Source organism: Vanessa cardui, chromosome 8, assembly GCF_905220365.1.
Source record: "Vanessa cardui chromosome 8, ilVanCard2.1, whole genome shotgun sequence".
Taxonomy (NCBI): domain Eukaryota; kingdom Metazoa; phylum Arthropoda; class Insecta; order Lepidoptera; family Nymphalidae; genus Vanessa; species Vanessa cardui.
The window spans coordinates 5,399,849-5,419,025 of record NC_061130.1 but is presented as its reverse complement, the minus strand read 5'-3'; the positions used below and the strand labels follow the sequence as shown (position 1 = coordinate 5,419,025).

The window sequence follows — 19,177 nt, the reverse complement described above, 5'->3', positions numbered from 1 at the left end:
TAAGTTACATTAAACTGCAAACTACACGATTGGGCACTAATTTCATTCTTTTAAAATAATAGCCATCGCACTATTATATCATATATATTTTCAAAAAAATATCTATAATATAATAGTGCGATGGCTATTATATTATACAAACAAACAACCGATGCTTATAATCGTATAAGCATCGTTTGTTTGTAAAACATACTACCGAATTTGTGTTCAAGTGCTTGGCATTGACAAATATTACTAAAACTATAAGAAATAATAAATAAAATACATTTAGCGTGCAGAGGTGAAATGGATGTAAAAAAGACGAAAATATAAGTAACTTTAATCAATTTACTAATAAGCCAAAATACTGTAATGAAATTGTCTTAATAAAAATATCACCAAATCATGTCTACATATTGAAGTAAATCACTTACTTAACTTAAAAGTCTCTTGATATTGGCGGCAATATCAATAGAAGAAGAAGAAAAAGAAGAATTGATGGCGGTTTAATTAAGTAGTAAGTTTCGCGTGCTTTTGTTTTTTTTTTTAATTTTTTTTTGTTCTGCTAGTTGCATGGATAAAGGAATCTCCTAAATATACTATTATTAAATCACGATAACGCCAAGAGCTACTCATTTTCATTAATGACATTTATGCAAGGCTTTTTTTAAAATATATACATATATATCCGTGCAATTATAACTTATTGTCCCCCGGTGTAATAATACTTACGGTAGGCAAACCATACCTTATACCAACATTTAATAAAATCTAATATAACATTAAAAAAAGCTTGATGTATATTTTGCAAATATTAAATAATTAACACAATACATGGAACACCTATATACACTGTACTAAACTATGTTACTCTTTCTTTGTCGCTGTTTTGTTTGTTGTTTTATATTTATTTTATTATTATTGTATAAGTGTTGACAACGAATACCGATGTACGGATAAATCCAGTGGGGTTTTTGTTACATCGTTGTCTGTATAAACAAAGCATGTATACTCGTGTTCAATAAATCAAATGAATATTTGCGGCAACGACTCTTTAACTTTTTTTTATAAATAATTATCCACTTCGACTTGACCATAGTATGAATTGTACGTTACTATTGTTGATAATACTATGCCAGAAATCTTTAGGAAACAAACTACCAATAACGGTACAAAGTTTCTATTCTATCGGTTGAACCGATCGTTCATCCGCAAACGCATAGTTGGAAACAAAACTAGCGTTATTTACATAAGATGACAATAATATATTATGATAAATGCCTAATAAAAAGTTTAGCGAAAGGTATTTGGTGACATACTTCCAACGACAATACGCCACAAAAGCGCTCGTAACAGCTATTTCTTTTAATTACATTTATGTTTTAATTCGATACGGTCAATATTTGTAGGTACATACTGAGGTTTTCAATTAAGAGGGTTCACCCAAAGAGTATTCATATATAAACTTACGGAAGGGTAAGTCATTGCTTGTGGTGTTTGAAATGTGCTTTATATGTATGTAATGTGTGGTTTTGAAATGTTGTAGTATCGTTTATTGGTGTTTATTCTATTTCAATACAACGTTCATAACGGTTAAAGACCTTACTTTTTTAAGTATTTGACATTGTAATACTATAAATTTTCCATTAAGAATCTGTTGTGTTTATTATTTTATGTTATGTTTATGTCTTATAAAGATAATTTTAGCAAAAGAATATGTTAACAACAAAATTGGAGTTTGTTTATTTTCACCAACATCGTCATTACTCAGCGTTGGATATTGGTTGCGATTCGAAACTTTCGTAAAGTCTTTGATTGAAGCGCTGCCGCGTAAGATAAGCCATAATGCTGTTTGTAGCGGAATGAGGTAAAATTATAGATATTAAGCTCATAAATATGTACGAGAACATTCCTCAAGTCGCAAGCAGCGATGTATAGTTGCGTTATTAAGGAAATCGCATTAAATGTGAAGCGCGTTTAATTCAAAGCGGGTTGTTGTTCAAAGGTACAAATCATTGAGTACTATTATTGTCGTAGTATATTATACAGATCCAAAAAAGAATGAATATAGATAAAAAAAACTTTAGATTTATGTATTGTTAGAGAGTAACTCTTTACGAGTACGGTGTTATGTGATTTGATTCTACATCACATCATATTATTATAACGTATTATTATTATAGCAGAGCTATTGAATTTACTTTATTATATACAATTATTATTGTACAACAACAACAACAACAACAGCCTGTAAATTCCCACTGTTGGGCTAAAGGTCTCCTCTCCCTTTGAGGAGAATCTTTGGAACATATTTCACCACGCTGTTCCAATGCGGGTTGGTGGAATACACATGTGGCAGAATTTCTATGAAATTTGTCACATGTAGGTTTCCTCACGATGTTTTCCTTCACCGCTGAGCACGAGATGAATTATAAAGACAAATTAAGCACATGAATCAGCGGTGCTTGCCTGGGTTTGAACCCGCAATCTCTCGCTTAAGATGCACGCGTTCTAGCCACTGGGCCATCTCGACTCGAATTATTGTAATTGATTAATAATTTGTACAACTGTAATTAATACTATTTATACAGCATAGCATTTAATACTGGCATATAACACTATTTCTTATTTCAAAAATGGTTGAGCTGTCACTATTAAACAATTGGATGATTGCGTTTGTAATAAAAGATAGAGATTGGAGAATCATTGTAAAACATTATTTTATTTTGTCATCCCTACTACTGAATTTACAGTATTTTTTGTTGTTTGCGAAATATTTCAGCTATATTGTAATAGTTCTCGGTTTATATGTCTTTATTTCAAACGTAATATTATCATATTTAATTACTTATATTTATTCACTTGAATGTAGCACTGTTAAGTTCCGATAACAGTTTCGTCGTCGTTTAAAACGCCATTTCTTTGCAAATCCACAACGAATGTCATAGATAAGTCAAGCTCTCGACCGAATCGAATGATACGGCATCAATTCAATGCCAAATATTGTTTATTTGGTGTTTATCCTATTGAGGCTGGAATAGAGTATAGATCTATTTACTTACGTAGGCGCGTTCCTCCACTTAAATTATATCGGCGCGCATTATATAATTTGTATTTTTAGCTATCCTTCTCGATGTCGTCTCACACACACAAAACAACTTGTGTGTGTGTATTTTTGTCAAATTATTTTATTAAATCCAATATGACATTTATCTGCCCACGTTGAGATGGCAATGGTATTCATTTGCTCTTTTCAATATTTAATTTAATCTTGTTAAATGACGATTCGAAAGTTCTTCTAAGATGTTACCTGTATATAAAAATTTGATTTGATTATAATAATGTGAGAACGCTTTTATTAGAATGTTTTCAATTTTTTTTTGTATAGTCATATAAAAATAAATGTTTTTTCGATATAAAAGTTTTACACTAGCTTATTGATAGTTAAAAAAAGCGGTTTTTTTTAGGGAAACTCGACGTAAAATATTTATTTATTTTAAATAAAATAAAATGTTATGTTGTTATTTATGGTTAGCAACGACATATAATGGGCGGGTACAGTTAGTATTTGAATAAACGCATAAAAAGAGAATTATTGCGTGCGGTACCATAAGCCTAAGCTATGACAGTAAGGGCGGGTATCGATTGTATAAGAATAATTATACATACATACCTACATATATATAAAAAATATATTTGGTTATCCTTATTTTAAATTTTCAGTCAGAACTATTAATTTTCACTTAAATTATCTATGATATTAATGCTTTATCATAAGCTTCTATAATGTAATTGCAAATATTTATTTTGTAATAAATTAATATGAATGCGTCGCAAGGCGTTACAATCTCGGCTACTTGGCTTTTTGTTATACGAATTTGTAGCCGGGTATTGAAGCAAATAAAAAACTTCACAGAAAAACCTTAACAAGTACATGTTTATAAATCACATTATTTTAGGGGAAGTACTATGATAGATATTGTTATATTATATTTTAGTAAGTGTGAGTGTCGGGATGGCCCAGTGGTTAGAACGCGTGCATCTTAACCGATGATTGCGGGTTCAAACCCAGGCAAGCACCGCTGTTTCATGTGCTTAATTTGTCTTTATAATTCACCTCGTGCTCAGCGGTGAAGGAAAACATCGTGAGGAAACCTGCATGTGACAAATTTCATAGAAATTCTGCCACATATGTATTCCACCAACCCGCATTGGAACAGCGTGGTGGAATATGTTCCAAAAACCTTCTCCTCAAAGGGAGAGGAGCCCAGCAGTGGGAATTTACAGGCTGTTGTTGTTGTTTGTTGTTGTTGTAAGTGTGAGTGTTGTTTAAAGTTGTGATCAACATGTGTAAAGTTAAAACATACCCAGTGGCGACGTAAGTGCAAAGGGCCTCGCGCCCGAAATTTGAAAAAGTACAACATAACATTGGGATCAGAGTACTGTGAAAAAAAAGCAAGGGCCTCGCAAAATGTATCTTTCCCACATTAAGATTCGATCTTGCGCCGCCATTGAATATACCGTGTCTGTTGATGGACTGTCATTATAGAGATAATAATTACATTAGTAAATAATAAATAAATATGAGAAAACATTACATAAGTTACTCTGAACCCAATGTAAGTAGCTAAAGCATTTGTGTTATGGAAAATCAGACCAGACCCAGACCCAAGATAATATAGACAACTAATGATAATTTACATCGGATATCGGGAATCGAACCCGGGACCTCGGAGTGGCGTAGCCATGAAAACACACACACACTACACACCACTCTATCACGGCGGTCCTCTAATCAACGGTAATCATCTATACAGAGTATGAAACAAAGTCGCTTTCCGTCGTTAGTACGCTCAGTACTTCTGTGTGCAGTGCCGGCCATATTCAAAGAACAATAGACGCATGATGTTCGAATATTGTGACATAATGGTCGATTTACAAAAAAGAGAAAACAAGGCAGACTGTTCAAAAGATGGAGTGATGAAATTAGAGAAATAGCTGGAGCATTTTGGACGAGAGTGGCAAGAGATAGAGATAGCTGGCAACATTTGGAGGAGGCTTTTACCGCAAAAGGCGGCACCCTTACATAGAATAGAAAGTATAGACGTTGAAATATAGACGCAAGTATAGACGTGAAAAAGAAGAATAAAATAAAATCAATTAATTAATATACGAACTTATAAAATAAACTAAAATGCTAACCTATAAACGATTAAACTATTATAAATATAGTAGTTATAATATATGTATTATAAACTAGAGAAATAAAGCTTTATTATTATTATTATATGTCACATGATCACACAACACAAGAGGAACTTTAAAAGTGGTACCGGTAACTGACAAATTATGTGGAAGCCGGCTATCACGATGCTGGAATGAGGTCCATGTTATGAGGAAGATCTCGAGAATGGATATACAGGTAGGGCAGGACTATAGTAACGATGTGAAAGACAAAATGGCTGGGAAGAATGTAACTTGTGAGATGACATCAGACAGAGAAATATGCAAGAAGACGTGCTGTCCCGATACGAAATAAAATTGGGATATGGTCAGGATGACGATGACGATTTTTTTTGTATAAGTAAATATATAAGACAAGAGTAGTTAGCAAAACTGAAAACTAAACTTTGCACTATATTAAATGTAATGTTTGCTTAAATCTAAATTAAAAAAAAAACAAAAAATCTCGATGCAGCTTGTTCAGTTTAACGAAAAAAAGCCGTGTCATTGTCTGACGTAGTCTCTATTTAATTTATACAAATATTTACTTGAGCAATGTTGTATTAAATTGTAAACAATATTATAATTAAGATCGGTGTAATGGCCATTCGATTCAGAATAGCAGTTTTTACCAATACTTGGTAATCAGGAGAGAGCTGCAGCGGCGACGCAACCACCGGCTCAGTGATAAAGCTGAGGCCTTGGAACTTCTCATTACACAAGTTTTAACTAAAGCAGTTATTTAGTATAAAATGTTAAGTGCTATCGGTCAAATTATCAGTCACTTGTTTCCATTCCAGCGATACAGTGGAAACATGAGGAGTTTAATTCTATGTGGTGTCGTATTAGCGGCGCTGACCTACGTCAGCTGCCGTGAAGTGTCACGAGAAAAGCGCGACACCGACTTAGAGGAAGCCGCCAGCCATCACGGTGGAAAATGGGACAAGGGTGGAGGCCATGAGCATCATGAGCATCACCACCATGATCACGGTGACAAGGGACACAAAGGTTACAAGGGCCATCATCATCATGAACACGGCAAGAAGGGCCATCACCATCACGAAGGACACAAAGGTCATCACGACGAGCACGGTGGACACAAGAAGCATCATCATCATGATGACGGTCACCATCATGAGCACCATCACGGTGAAAAGGGCCACAAGGGTCACGGACACCATGAAGAAGGACATTATCATAAGGGACATTCCACTAAGGGTCATCATGGCGTACACAAGCACGATGAATTCAAAAAGGAAAAACACTTCCACGATCACCATCACGATGGCGGACACCATGAGCACCATGGTGGACATCATGAGGAACACGGACACAAGAAGGGCGGCGGTTTCCACAAAGGGCATAAGCACGGTGGACACCATCATCACGAACACGGCAAGAAAGGTCACCACGAGAAGGGAGGACATCATCACGATCACAAGGGTCATCACGATGAGGGCGGTCATCATGAGCATCATCATCATCATCATGACCATGGAAAGAAGGGCGGTCATGAGGACCACAAGCACTGGGGTTACAAGAAGGGACACAAATAAGAAACTTGATATGCATATTACTGATTTTTGTAAAAAAAACAGTAAAGCCATTAACTAGGTTTGTTTAGTTAAGCTCACCTTTTGTTAAGTTTTATTGCAATTTATTTTGTTGACTGTGATGTTTTGTTGTTAATAAATTTTTATATAATACGTTATGCTTTGTTTAAATTAAAACTCTATATCAAATATAGGTAATTGGTCTTAACACTGTAAAAAAACTGAATAAGTTTTTGCAATACGAAGTGTGAACTAAACAATTTCAATTCTCGTTCCGTTTCAACACAAAGTTACATAAAACTATTGACCGCGGTTTACTTGCAGCATTTTCCGGCGGAGATCTGTAAACCAAAATATTGAGAAAGTAGACCAGTGCCCGAGATCGGCCTACTTATCAGCCTTGGCAAGAGTTCGCGATCGACCGTTTCCTATAGAAAACACTTGCATTCAATCTGAAATTAATAACATTTCTCAATAGATCTACGTTCAATAAGCCACTTTCATTGTACTTGAAGTCGGTACAAATAATAATATCCGATCCTTACTTACGGTTAATATATCCGTTGATATTGACAATACAATATAATAATACAATGACTGATGCATTTATTTAAAAAAAAAATAGTAATATATTCAGAGACATAATTAGGCCCTGGAACAACAAAGAAATGGAGGCCCCTAATTACCAAACAAAATGCTTTTTTTTAGCTGTTTATTTATTTAGATATATTATACAAAGAAATTACTTTATTAACATAAGAATTAACAACATTAAATGCTTAAATATATATACAAATATGAACTAAAACTAGTTACTGTATTATTGTATTACGATTTACAAAGATGAATATTACTATGTATAAATACAGTTATATAAAAGTCGCGTCCTCGTCGAATTAGATTTATTTTTATTGTTAACTGTTGTGTCTACTTTTGTTAACCCCCCAGGGCTCATGTGTGTGGGTGGATTTTTTATAAAAATGTTTATATCCAAAATTATAGTCTGAAATATTGCATTGCCTTTTGGTGCTAGTGACAGTAAAAGCATTATGCATTTTTTTAAAATAAACTTCTATACAAGCTGATTTAAAAGGTAATATTTTCATTTACATTTTTTAAATATTATAATAATGATAATATAATAATGATTTGTATTGATAAATTCTGGTTATTATTGAACCAATTAAAAAAGTTTTGTCTAGTACCTGTATGGCATTTTTTTATCTATTTCAAAAAGATAGGTGGCTTCAAGCAATTAAGTACACACGTACATAATTGTTAATATACGAGATATCAAAATGCAGCTCTTAAAACAGTAATTGCAATATTTTTTGTAATTTGTTTCGTATATCTTTAAAGCTAATTCAAGTTATATCGTCAGCGAACTTCACAATTAAAACTCTTTGCCTAAATCAATAAATTTAAGCTGAAAAAGTGTAACGTATAAAATAAATAATAAAAACAAACCGACTGCTAATAAAACAGAAAAGAGGCGAACAAACTTTAGTTTCTTGATTGAGAAATGTTAGTAGCAGTAGGAGGCATTATGCATACAATTCTCCCTCGACAGAATTAACTAGAAACTAAATAGCAACCCTCATACTTTCAACTTCCTTAACGTGATATTTTCTAGTTTTTCAAAATAAAAAATCTAATTAAAGACTTTTCGCAGACCAAATTTCATGTCATGTAGTTAGTTAGTACATTTACAAAATTGTTTGTTTACAGCTCGAAAACTTTACTACGATACGAACAATAATCCGAATAAAAAAGTGACATCTGACTTTTTCGATGTTTCTTCTCCGTTAAACTGAACATTCCGATCTAATGGTAACTTTACAAATTGCCAGCATTACATTAAATTAATCTTATAAAATTACAATACAAAAATGCATGTTTAAATTTTTACATAGCTAAAAGAGCATATTTAAATGTTTGTTATGGTTAAATAAAAAAATTAATTACGAAAAATAAACATAATTTCATTTGGTTGAATCGGTTAGTGATTTTAGTTGATTAAGTTTCTATTTTATTTGCTTTAAATTTAGTCGAAGAAGGCTAGAATACCCAAGGATCTTTTTTTTCGATACTTCACTAAAGGTATGTCCAAATGAACAATATGAATTATGTTATTGACATAACATATTTGGGTAAAACAAATATATTTGACTCAAATATGTTATGTCAATAATATAATTCACATTACTTATAATAATTGTATGATGAAACGAAAATCTAATTTCTAGTATGTATACTCAACAAACTGGCTACTGTGTATACTTTTTTGTAATATTAAACTAGCTTTTTTAAATATATTTTTATACATTTAACTAAGTTAGGAAGGAGGTATTATGTTACATAGTGGTAGTGCTTTATTGGGTCTATCCAAACGGGCTCAAACACATCGCTATTAGTGGTACATCATCCAAACATCCTATATTCTACCATCAAGCAGCAATACTTAGTACTGTTGTGTTCTAATAAGATGTGCTATTGAAGTGTAACTTCAGGCATAAGGGACATTACATCTTAGTTCCCAAGGTTGGTGGTGCAGTGACGATACATTAAATGGTAAAATTTTCATATAGCGTCAATCTCTATGGGCAATATCCACTTACCATCAGGCATAACATATACAAATCTATTTACCAATCCTTCAACCTATGTTAGAAAAAAGTGATACTTAAATTTAATAAAATTAATTTAACATTTTTGCTCACTAAAGTAAGAAAGCTTAATGGTAATAGTCAAAAGCCTTTAGCGACGTAAAAGACGCAGGTTCTATCTTAACACTGACACCACTGACAATGATCTAAAAAAATAGAAACATTGCATACTTTTTATATATAGTGGTATATATTTATATTTAAATTATAATTCATAACATCGCTGAGAATAAGCGGTTGTACTTTTTTGTTATTATAATAGAATATAAATAAAGTTACAATACACTTAATTTTCTTTTTAATTTCGTCACATTGAAAACATAAATAATTTAGTTTAAAATATAAAATATTATATGTGAAATGAAATTCGAGCAAATAAGTTAAAACTTTTTTACGTAACTAAAAGTTGTCAGTCTTAATTATACAACGGTTATTAATTTACATTGATATATCTAATAATAAAATCTACCAATAAGCTGCTAGTTTCATGATTTTTATTAAACAAAAAAAAAATTACTTAATTAAAATTAATTTACAGTTAAATTTATGGTTTCTAGGTTTTATAGTACATTAAAGAAAATTATTAAAATATTGAAAATGTTATCACTTAATCAATTATAATGTTAGCATTCTCATAACGTAATTATTTGGATATTATATAAATTAATTTGCTGTATACAAGCTTAGCACAAGGAATCGGTTAGTATTCTTGCAACAAAACCATTGAGATTGTCTCGCGACGCGTCATTTGACAAGGGTTACACAATTCCTTATATAAAACTGCTGCGCTATCAATAATATCGCCAATTTTAAGTAATAAGTGAACAGTACGAGGCCCTCTCAGTAAAATCTAAACATGAGGCTAGTATTATTGTTAGGTTTAATTGTGATAGTTGTCGTTGCAGAAGCGCGTCGAATACCTTCGAAAAAAAATGAGAAACTTCAGAAGAAAGAAGAGTTAGCTGATCAAGAAGATGCGGCGACGGAACATAAAAAGGAACACAGCAAAAATCATGAATTCAAAAAGGGCGGCGGAAAAGATCATCATGCACACCACCACGATGAACATGGAGAAAAGGGTCATAAAGGTTATAAAGGTCATCATCATCACGAAGAAGGAAAAAAAGGTCACCATGATAAGGAACACCACAAAGGTGAGTATGATGATCACGGTGGTCATAAAAAGGACCACCATCACGAGGATGGTCATTATGACGAGCATCATAAAGGGGCTAAGGGCGAAAAAGGGCATAAATACGAGGAAAAAGGACATTACAATAAAGGACATTCGACAAAGGGACACCACGAAATACACAAACTCGATGAGTTTAAGAAAGATAAACACTTCTTTGATGAGGACGGTGATTCCGGCCACGAGGAGAAACACGGGGGCTATCACGAAGAACATGGTCATAAAAAAGGCGGGCATTTCAAGAAAGGCCACCATCACGGCGAACATCATGAACACGAGCACGGCGAAAAGGGACACCATGAAAAGGGCGGACATCATCATGAGCACAAAGGGCACAAGACTTCCGCCGGCCATGATGAACACCATCATCATCATCACGACCACGCCAAGAAGGGTGGACATGAACATCACAAGAAACATGGTTACAAGAAAGGTCATTGAATATAATGAGTATTTCGGAACGTTACACTTAGATCTGCTTCATTTGACTCGGACTATGATTTTACTTGCCCATTGTCTGGCCACCTATTTATTTATTATTAATAGTAAGTTTGTTAAAACTTTGGAATCGTATCAAAAGTTAAGTTTAATGTTTTTGTACCTTTGTTAGGAATAAATGTTACATTAATATTAAGTATTTAAAAATAAATAGATAAAAAAGTTATTTAATTACCTACTCGTGTTATTATTTTTTATGTATTTAAAATGGTAGATTTAGTTAAACAATAATCTCCGAATTTGATTTATTCTTAACCTTACATTGACATAAAAAAACCATTGCGCAAATCTAATTAAAACTATGAATAATTTAAAAGTTTCCCCGATCCCAACTTAATTGAATTCGACGACTAATTGTTTTATTTTCAATTGTAATATCCTAGCTTATTGCATTAAATTAGTTCTTGTATTGTTAAGATCAGGTTGAGCAAAAATTAATTACATTAAGCAATTGCTGAAAGCAGTCGGAATAAAAAACTCTTCTTAGTAAATTAAGAATTATATTAATACCAAATAAACTTATTTTTAAAATAGATAAATGATTTCAACTGATGTCACAATAAAAGTATTAAAATGAATATAATTTATATTGATCGATTGATTTATAATACAGACGACAAAACACTTACTTGTTGTAATACTTCAATAATACTCTGTCATAACAAGTAAATGAATGAAATCATTTTCACCGGTATTCAAGTAAATATATTATTTATTGTTAGATAAGATAGTTTACGTAGTTATTATACGAATATCTCTTCCGATGGATTCTCGTAGAATATAGTAGAAGCTCAACCTGGGAGTTTCAAACGTCGAAGTGTCGAATAACATAAGAAGTGTTAAGCATCGGCATCAGAGGAAGGCAATACTACGCCGATCACCAAATAAGTGGGATAACCAACTCATAAAATATAAAACTAAAATGTTATTAACAGAAATTTCTTTGCATTTCAAATATTATGTCTATTATTTAGTAAAGTCCGTTATCTAATTTGTTTTGAAAGTGGTTTAATTTTGACTGGGTCGAAAGAGGTCACAGAACAGGATCAAGAAAACACAGAAGTTTCTAAATGTTCGTTAAATTTGTGGATCTGTAAAGGTAACCAAAACAAACTGTCTACACAAAGTTAAAAATAGGACAGATAATACTTCAAGCATGAACATTAGAACTATTCGAAGTTTTCTTATATCTGCAGGTTTAATCTTTTGTTTGTAATTTACTTTTGAAGTAGGTACATTTAAACATGAAATGTTGTATAAATAAATGTTTAAATAGGTATTATAGGTTATTCAAAATAAGTTAGAAATTATTCCCATAAGATATGGAATAAGGCAGGGTTCCATATGCCGTTGGAATACTTTGTCAAATATAAATTTGATCATTTAGGTTTTACAATAAAAAGAAATAATAACATCATTTTTTTTAAGATTTAGCCTCAATAGGTGTAGTAAGACTGACCTAACTCAGTAAGTTATCTAATCTTAATATTTGCATATGGCAATAATTTAATTCATCTCTTTATGTAATATTCGCAGTGATGTTAGGTCATATAAATCTAGTCTCTGCTTCAGACTCTCGTTCACAACATCGAATCTGTGAGCAAGTTTTCTTTTGGAGACTGTGCAAACTTTGAAGTAGTTAAGAGTTCTGGCTCAATTCTTGTTTACTTATGTACGTACCTTAATGGTCTATTGATTCCGGAATGTATCCGTCATTGTAATCGCACTGTGCTTTGCACAAAATTTGTATCTCACAAGTATCGCATAAAATGTGCACTAACTATTTTATAATGAACACTCGAAGAATATTAAATTTTTCATATCTATAATAAAATGCGCCGAGATGGCCCAGTGGTAAGAACGCGTGCATCTCAACTTGAATGCGGGTTCAAATCCATGCAGTGCAAAACTGAATGTTCATATGCTTAATTTTTGTTTTTATTTTATCTCGTGCCCAGCGGTGAAGGAAAACATCGTGAGGAAACCGGCATGTCATATTTCATCGAAATTCTGCCACATGTGTATTCCATCAACCCACATCGGAACAGCAGCGTGGAATATGTTCCAAACCTTCTCAAAGCCTAGCTTTAGCCCAGCACTGGGAAATTTACAGGCTGTTGATGTAATGTAAACGAATTTCGATCCAAAGTACTATTTAAAAATTCTCAAACTAAAATACTCACTATTGTGACAGGTATGGTTAAGGCAAGTTCAGCTACCATGTTCACAAAATAACATCCTGGTAATATTCCGTCGATGAGACATGTTTATATCCGAATACTGATTTCCTTTCGCTGAAATTGAAATTGATTAAACAAGCACATTAAAAAGTAAGATTTCAACCTTCAATTCGGCTATAGTGTACTCAGTTAATTAAAATAATTTTAGATATAATTAAAAAGAAAATTGTTTAACATCAGTAAATATAGTGTTTAAAGTAGGTAAAGAGTTTTTTTTATTTTATAAAATAGAACATGACCGGAACATACTAAGCGATTATGCAATTAGCAAATACATATCCCAAGGCTTTAAATCACATTAGCTTCAAAAGACGAAGGATTTAATGTGACACTAGATGAAGCCATAAATCTAGTGCGAGGTGTGTGACATCGCTAAGCCCCATACTCGCTCATTAATTAGTGCAAAGCTTTATCAACGGAACGGATCTTACCAATATTTGAACGTGATAAAAAAATCTTTCGCCGAGCAAGGACGATTAATTGAGCAGTTTTTTTTAAAGTTAATCGCTCTCTTAGTGCAATTTTCGTTATAAAATTGTATTTGTATAATTCATCTCGATTCTATCCATCTTATCGACATCGTCTTTTTTGAAATAAACATAAAATAATGGTGTTTACTTGGTATCTCCCACTGATTAAGTACTCTACCGCCAAACAGTGATGTAGGTGGGAGAGTAAGGTATTCCCACACTCGCTTAGTAGGTGAGGGTAGTCCGATCAGTCCCACAGACATTCTCGCTTCATGCGTGGGAAACGCGGTAACGTGTTTTGCAGCGGCTTCGCTCACGTGGAATACAGCTTGTCACAAAAATCGATTACCGTCGTGCTATTTTAACGTTCGTATTCTAACAGTTGTACTCCATCACAAATTATTGATCTCAGATCGGCTCGCACATCGCAGTCAGCCGACGTTCTCTTGCCTTTGATCAGCAATGAGCTAGCCCAGGACATACTTTGCAATATTGAAATGATGCATATATTCAACATTGCTATATATTAATTTATTATTTACTTAATTACTTATATAATGGTTAAAAAAAATTCTAACTGAAAGGAACCTCGTCCTCGTTAGTATTCACAACAATTTTAATGTTTTTTTTGGTGAATTGAAAACGTTTATTAACAAAATTTTAGATGTCATTAACCTTCGAGATTGTTTTGGATTATTTGGTTCCATCAAAATCAATAGATTAACTTATTGATAGGTTTAATCGCTGAATATCCTGAAGGCTAACTAACTTTCCGATGTATCTCGTGTAACTAGCCCAATTATCGAAACTTTGTGATGATTTAATTGTTTGGTAATTAGTTATCCACCCGGCTTATCTTTACTCGGAATATTACCAATATGAACCAAATATCATTTAGCTAATGACTCGAATAATAGTTAGCGTAATTATTTAATATGTCATGTTTTGAACAATTATATTTGAATTAAATTTGAGGAACTACTTGGTGACATCAAATGAAAACCATGCATTTAAAAAATATGTAATTTGTTATTCTTTGATTCTAATAGTAATACTTGTCGCCTAAAGTCTACTCTTTCGAACTTGTCCGGGGTAAATTGTAATATATTATAGTAGATAACGGAAATCAAAATAAATATTTTTATAGACCCTGTTGAATGTTTTTACTCAAGAAAAATCAAAATCAAAATACACTTTATTCGGGTAAGCACTTTTGAATCGTCATTTAAAAATTAAGTGAAAGTACCACCGGTTCGGTTTTATAAGCTTATCCTTATTTCTTGTGCACATACAATGATTATCACTAATTTTATCAAAGTGATCAATGTTACTGAGAATACACATAATATTGTTGTAAATATTTTGCAACGCAACAGTGAGTATTCCTACTTAGTTAAAAACATTAAGATTATAAATAGACCGGATTGCTCTCTCTTGTAAAATAAAGACAGATGAAATATCTGCAACAATACCCCAAAGTAAAATACCATATGACATAATACTGTGAAAATAATAGTTGTCTAACTTTTCTTACCGTGTATGCTGCGAACTGAGTCTTCCTATTAGGGATAATAAATATTCCCAAAAACACGGTACTATCGGCTACATCAAGACGGTCACCGTTTAAAAGATATATTATAATTTTGCCTTCTAGCATTGGGTAGGGTAAAATCACAAAAAAAAATTTAACATGCAAAACCAAATTATTTACTTTAAACCAATCGTGTATCTGTGATGATGCACCGTTCACATCGTCATAGTCAGTTTTTTTCCTGTCAACCTTAAAAATCAGTGAAGTATCGTTAGCAAACAATACTATATCACAATTATCACAAATACTACTTTTAATACTTTTTCTTAATAGCCTTTATTATTTATTAATTATTTAGAATAAGAATTCAAAACTATTTACAATAATGTTTATTAAAGTGAGAAGTCATGTCAATAAAAAACGTCAGATAAACGTTTAAAAACTGTATATCTATCTGCTTATTAATTGTATAGTGAGGCGCTCATTCTATGTTTTCAACCGACTTCCAAAAGGAGGAGGTTATCAATTCGTCTGTATTTTTTTTTTATGTTTGTTACCTCATAACTTTTCACTGGGTGGACCGATTTTGATAATTTTTTTTTGTTTGAAAGGTAGTGTTTCCCGTGGGGTCCCATTTTTTTTATTTTTTTTTCCGATGTTGGTATCCATGTGAAAACGACATAAGTCTTAAATTTGCATTATGTATATGCGCGACAAATAGGTGAATAACTGAAAATCACGTTAAAAAATTTTGATAATTTTTTTATTATAAAATATATACTTTAAGGGTAGTTTGGTGAAAGTTTGGTACGGTTCTGAGTACAGGATCCATGACAAATTAAGGCAACGGGAGGGAACGGAACAATTCTGAGGAGCACGTTAGCAATACTCGGTCGAATCTTTTATTTATGGGTTACTTGGATAGTTGAATCACCTTCCGGAACGTGGTTATGTTCATGTAATTGTCATAATCGAATATTATAATCAACTAGCGACCCGCCCCGACTTCTCACGGGTGCAATACTGATACTAAATATTTAATAAAACCCTACAGTATATCTATCAAAAAACAATACGAGAATACTTTAACAAATATATTTTTTACAAATTACCTTTTACACTGGATCAATCAAGGGGCTCGTATCGCTTCTTTCTTTTGATTGTTGGGGCAAGGGCACCGTGGCTGACACCGGCTCCAAATATAGCAATAACTATAACTACATGATATAATCGTTAATCGACTTTTAAGTAGTCTAATATTTTTCATTTCATTTAACTTAGGAAGACTAAAAAATATGTTGAATACGCAATTATTTTTATTACTTTTTCGTGCATATTCATTTGTTTTAAAATAGTGTTTTGTTTGAAGTCGGTTTTTCTTTTTGTCAAAATTTTATTTATTCACTGTTTATTTGTAGATACAAAATATTACATAGTGGATACTGCGTTTTCCACTGTCGAAATTTTAATTGACGACTCCAACCACGGAATAGTTTTCATTTTAATGTGTTTAATTCCTAAATAAAAAAGAAACTTTATTCTAATTAAAAATATGTATTAAGGAAATACAAAAACTAAATCTTATGAGCACGTATTTTTGTTGATACGCTTACACGTGTTATTGTTAATAATTTTACAGAAAACAATATAATACATCATAAATATTTGTTTTAGGAATGAGTTAAGCTCTCTCATCAAAACTTTCACCAAACAATTAACAAGCAATATTATAACATGACGTAATTGAGCCGGAGATGCTAATGTTGCCCCTTGAAATACTTAATTTTTGATTAAAATCAATTATTCAACACTTAGATATTGGAAGGACACACTATTGGATTATTGTGGTCAGCTAGCTTTATGCCGATTTGGCAAAACAACTTTGAGATATGATAGTTAGTTAGATATTTGATTGATTAAAATACAAAAATAAATACATTTTTAATTTATAAAAACAGCAATAAAAGTTGATTAGTACATGATTTATTAAATATATAATATATATACACTTTGATTTACCAAAAAAAAACTAAAGCAATTATGGCGGGCATGTAAATAATAACAACGGTTTGACTGATTTCCACTTTACTGTAGTTAGTAATCAATAATTTAATAAACAAATGAGATAAACCTAAAAAATTAAATGCGCAAGAGCAAACGCTATATTTTCTTACTCGTGTCCCGACCCGACTACTTTAACGTCCCGTTCACGGTAACGGGCCGTTGTCGCATGGGGCGCGGGCGACTTCCTGGTTCGTCCGCTATACAATCTATATAAATAATTAACACGGTTTCTTACGTTTTTTATTCATATGTATTGTTGTGTCTCTGATCTGGAATTAATTGCAACACTTAATGAAATATATACATATATATTGAATTATATATAGATATACTAGCTGACCCGGCAAACTTTGTACTGCCACAATCGAAATACTTAAATAGTCCAAATGTGATGAGCATAGAAACCATTGCACGCAGCGACACTGGTGATCTAACAGTAACAATAAATAACTGATACTAACATTAAAAGCGACCCTATCTATATTTTTTTCTATATTTTCAATGACACAGGAATCATGAGGTTGTGTGATAAATTACCATGTCGCTATAATTAAGTCCTTACAACATAAAGTTTGCAAAATCCATTTATTGTAAACTGGCCATACATATAGTTTTAATTTGAAACTCATTTGCAATACAAATCAATATAATATCACTAAATACAACACAGATAAATAATATAGGTGGTCAAGTTTTATTATGATGATGTTGCTTATAATATTTTGAAAATATTGTCTGATTTATATTGCTCATAAATAGTCACGTTACAAAAATTAGATACTTACATAAATTAAAATTTAAACAAAAAGAAAAACCGACTTCAAACAAAACAATATTTTAAAAGAAACTAATATGCACTATAAAGTAATAAAAATAATTGCGTATTCAAAATATTTATCAGAGTCCTCCTAAGTAAAATAAAATGAAAAGCATTAGAGTACTCAAAAGACGATTTACGATTATATTAACGTAGTTACAATTATTGTTATTGTTGTTATCGAGTCAGTATATTATCGTATAAAACCAAGCCAGCCAAGAGCTGACACCGACTCCAAATATGACGACCTCCGTGGTCGGGTGGTGTGTACACCGATTTTCATGGGTACGCCATTCCGCGTTCCCGGGTTCGATTCCTGGCCGAGTCGATGTAGATTATCATTTGTTTTCTACGTTGTCTTGAATCTGGGTGTTTGTGGTACCGTATTTACTTCTGACTTTCCATAACACATTGCTTTAGCTACTTACATTGGGATCAGAGTAATGCATGTGATGTTGTCTCATATTTATTTATTTAATTGACCTTAGTAAAAAAACTTTGCAAAAGAGCTAAGATATGTCGTACATCATAAGGTCACAAATCATATTGAAATGCAGCAACGAACGTAAGTACATTAAAATTTTACTAAGGACAATAACCCACCTACCGCACCCTGAAGCTTTTTAGAAGTTGCATTGATTATCATATTCGACTATGACTTGTTGTTGTTGACTTGTATTAGTTGAACGCGTTACGAAAGGTAACTCAAATGTCCAAATAACCCATATAAGATTCTGCCGAGTATCGCTAACGTGTTCCTCAGACTTGAAGAGTTTCGTTACTTTGGATCCCATGCTCAGAATCTAACCAAACTTTCACCCCTTAACAGATAACAGTACCCTTGAAGTATATCCTTTCTAATAAAAAAAGAATCATCAAAATTGCTATTTACCTATTTATCGCGCACATGCATAATGCAAATTTAAGACTTATGTTGTTTTCAT

The 19,177-nt window shown here is 32.3% G+C and overlaps 2 protein-coding genes across 2 annotated transcripts; both read left to right on the top strand.

Moving 5' to 3' along the window:
- Nucleotides 1–6,010: 6,010 nt before the first annotated feature.
- LOC124532122 (histidine-rich glycoprotein-like) lies at nt 6,011–6,758 on the top strand. Its single transcript, XM_047106826.1, has one exon. The coding sequence runs from the start codon at nt 6,018–6,020 to the stop codon at nt 6,756–6,758; it is 741 nt and encodes a 246-aa protein (XP_046962782.1). The 5' UTR covers nt 6,011–6,017.
- A 3,519-nt stretch (nt 6,759–10,277) lies between these two features.
- LOC124531638 (histidine-rich glycoprotein-like) lies at nt 10,278–11,054 on the top strand. Its single transcript, XM_047106101.1, has one exon. It carries the CDS (start codon nt 10,278–10,280, stop codon nt 11,052–11,054), a length of 777 nt encoding a protein of 258 aa, XP_046962057.1.
- The last annotated feature ends 8,123 nt before the right edge of the window (nt 11,055–19,177 follow it).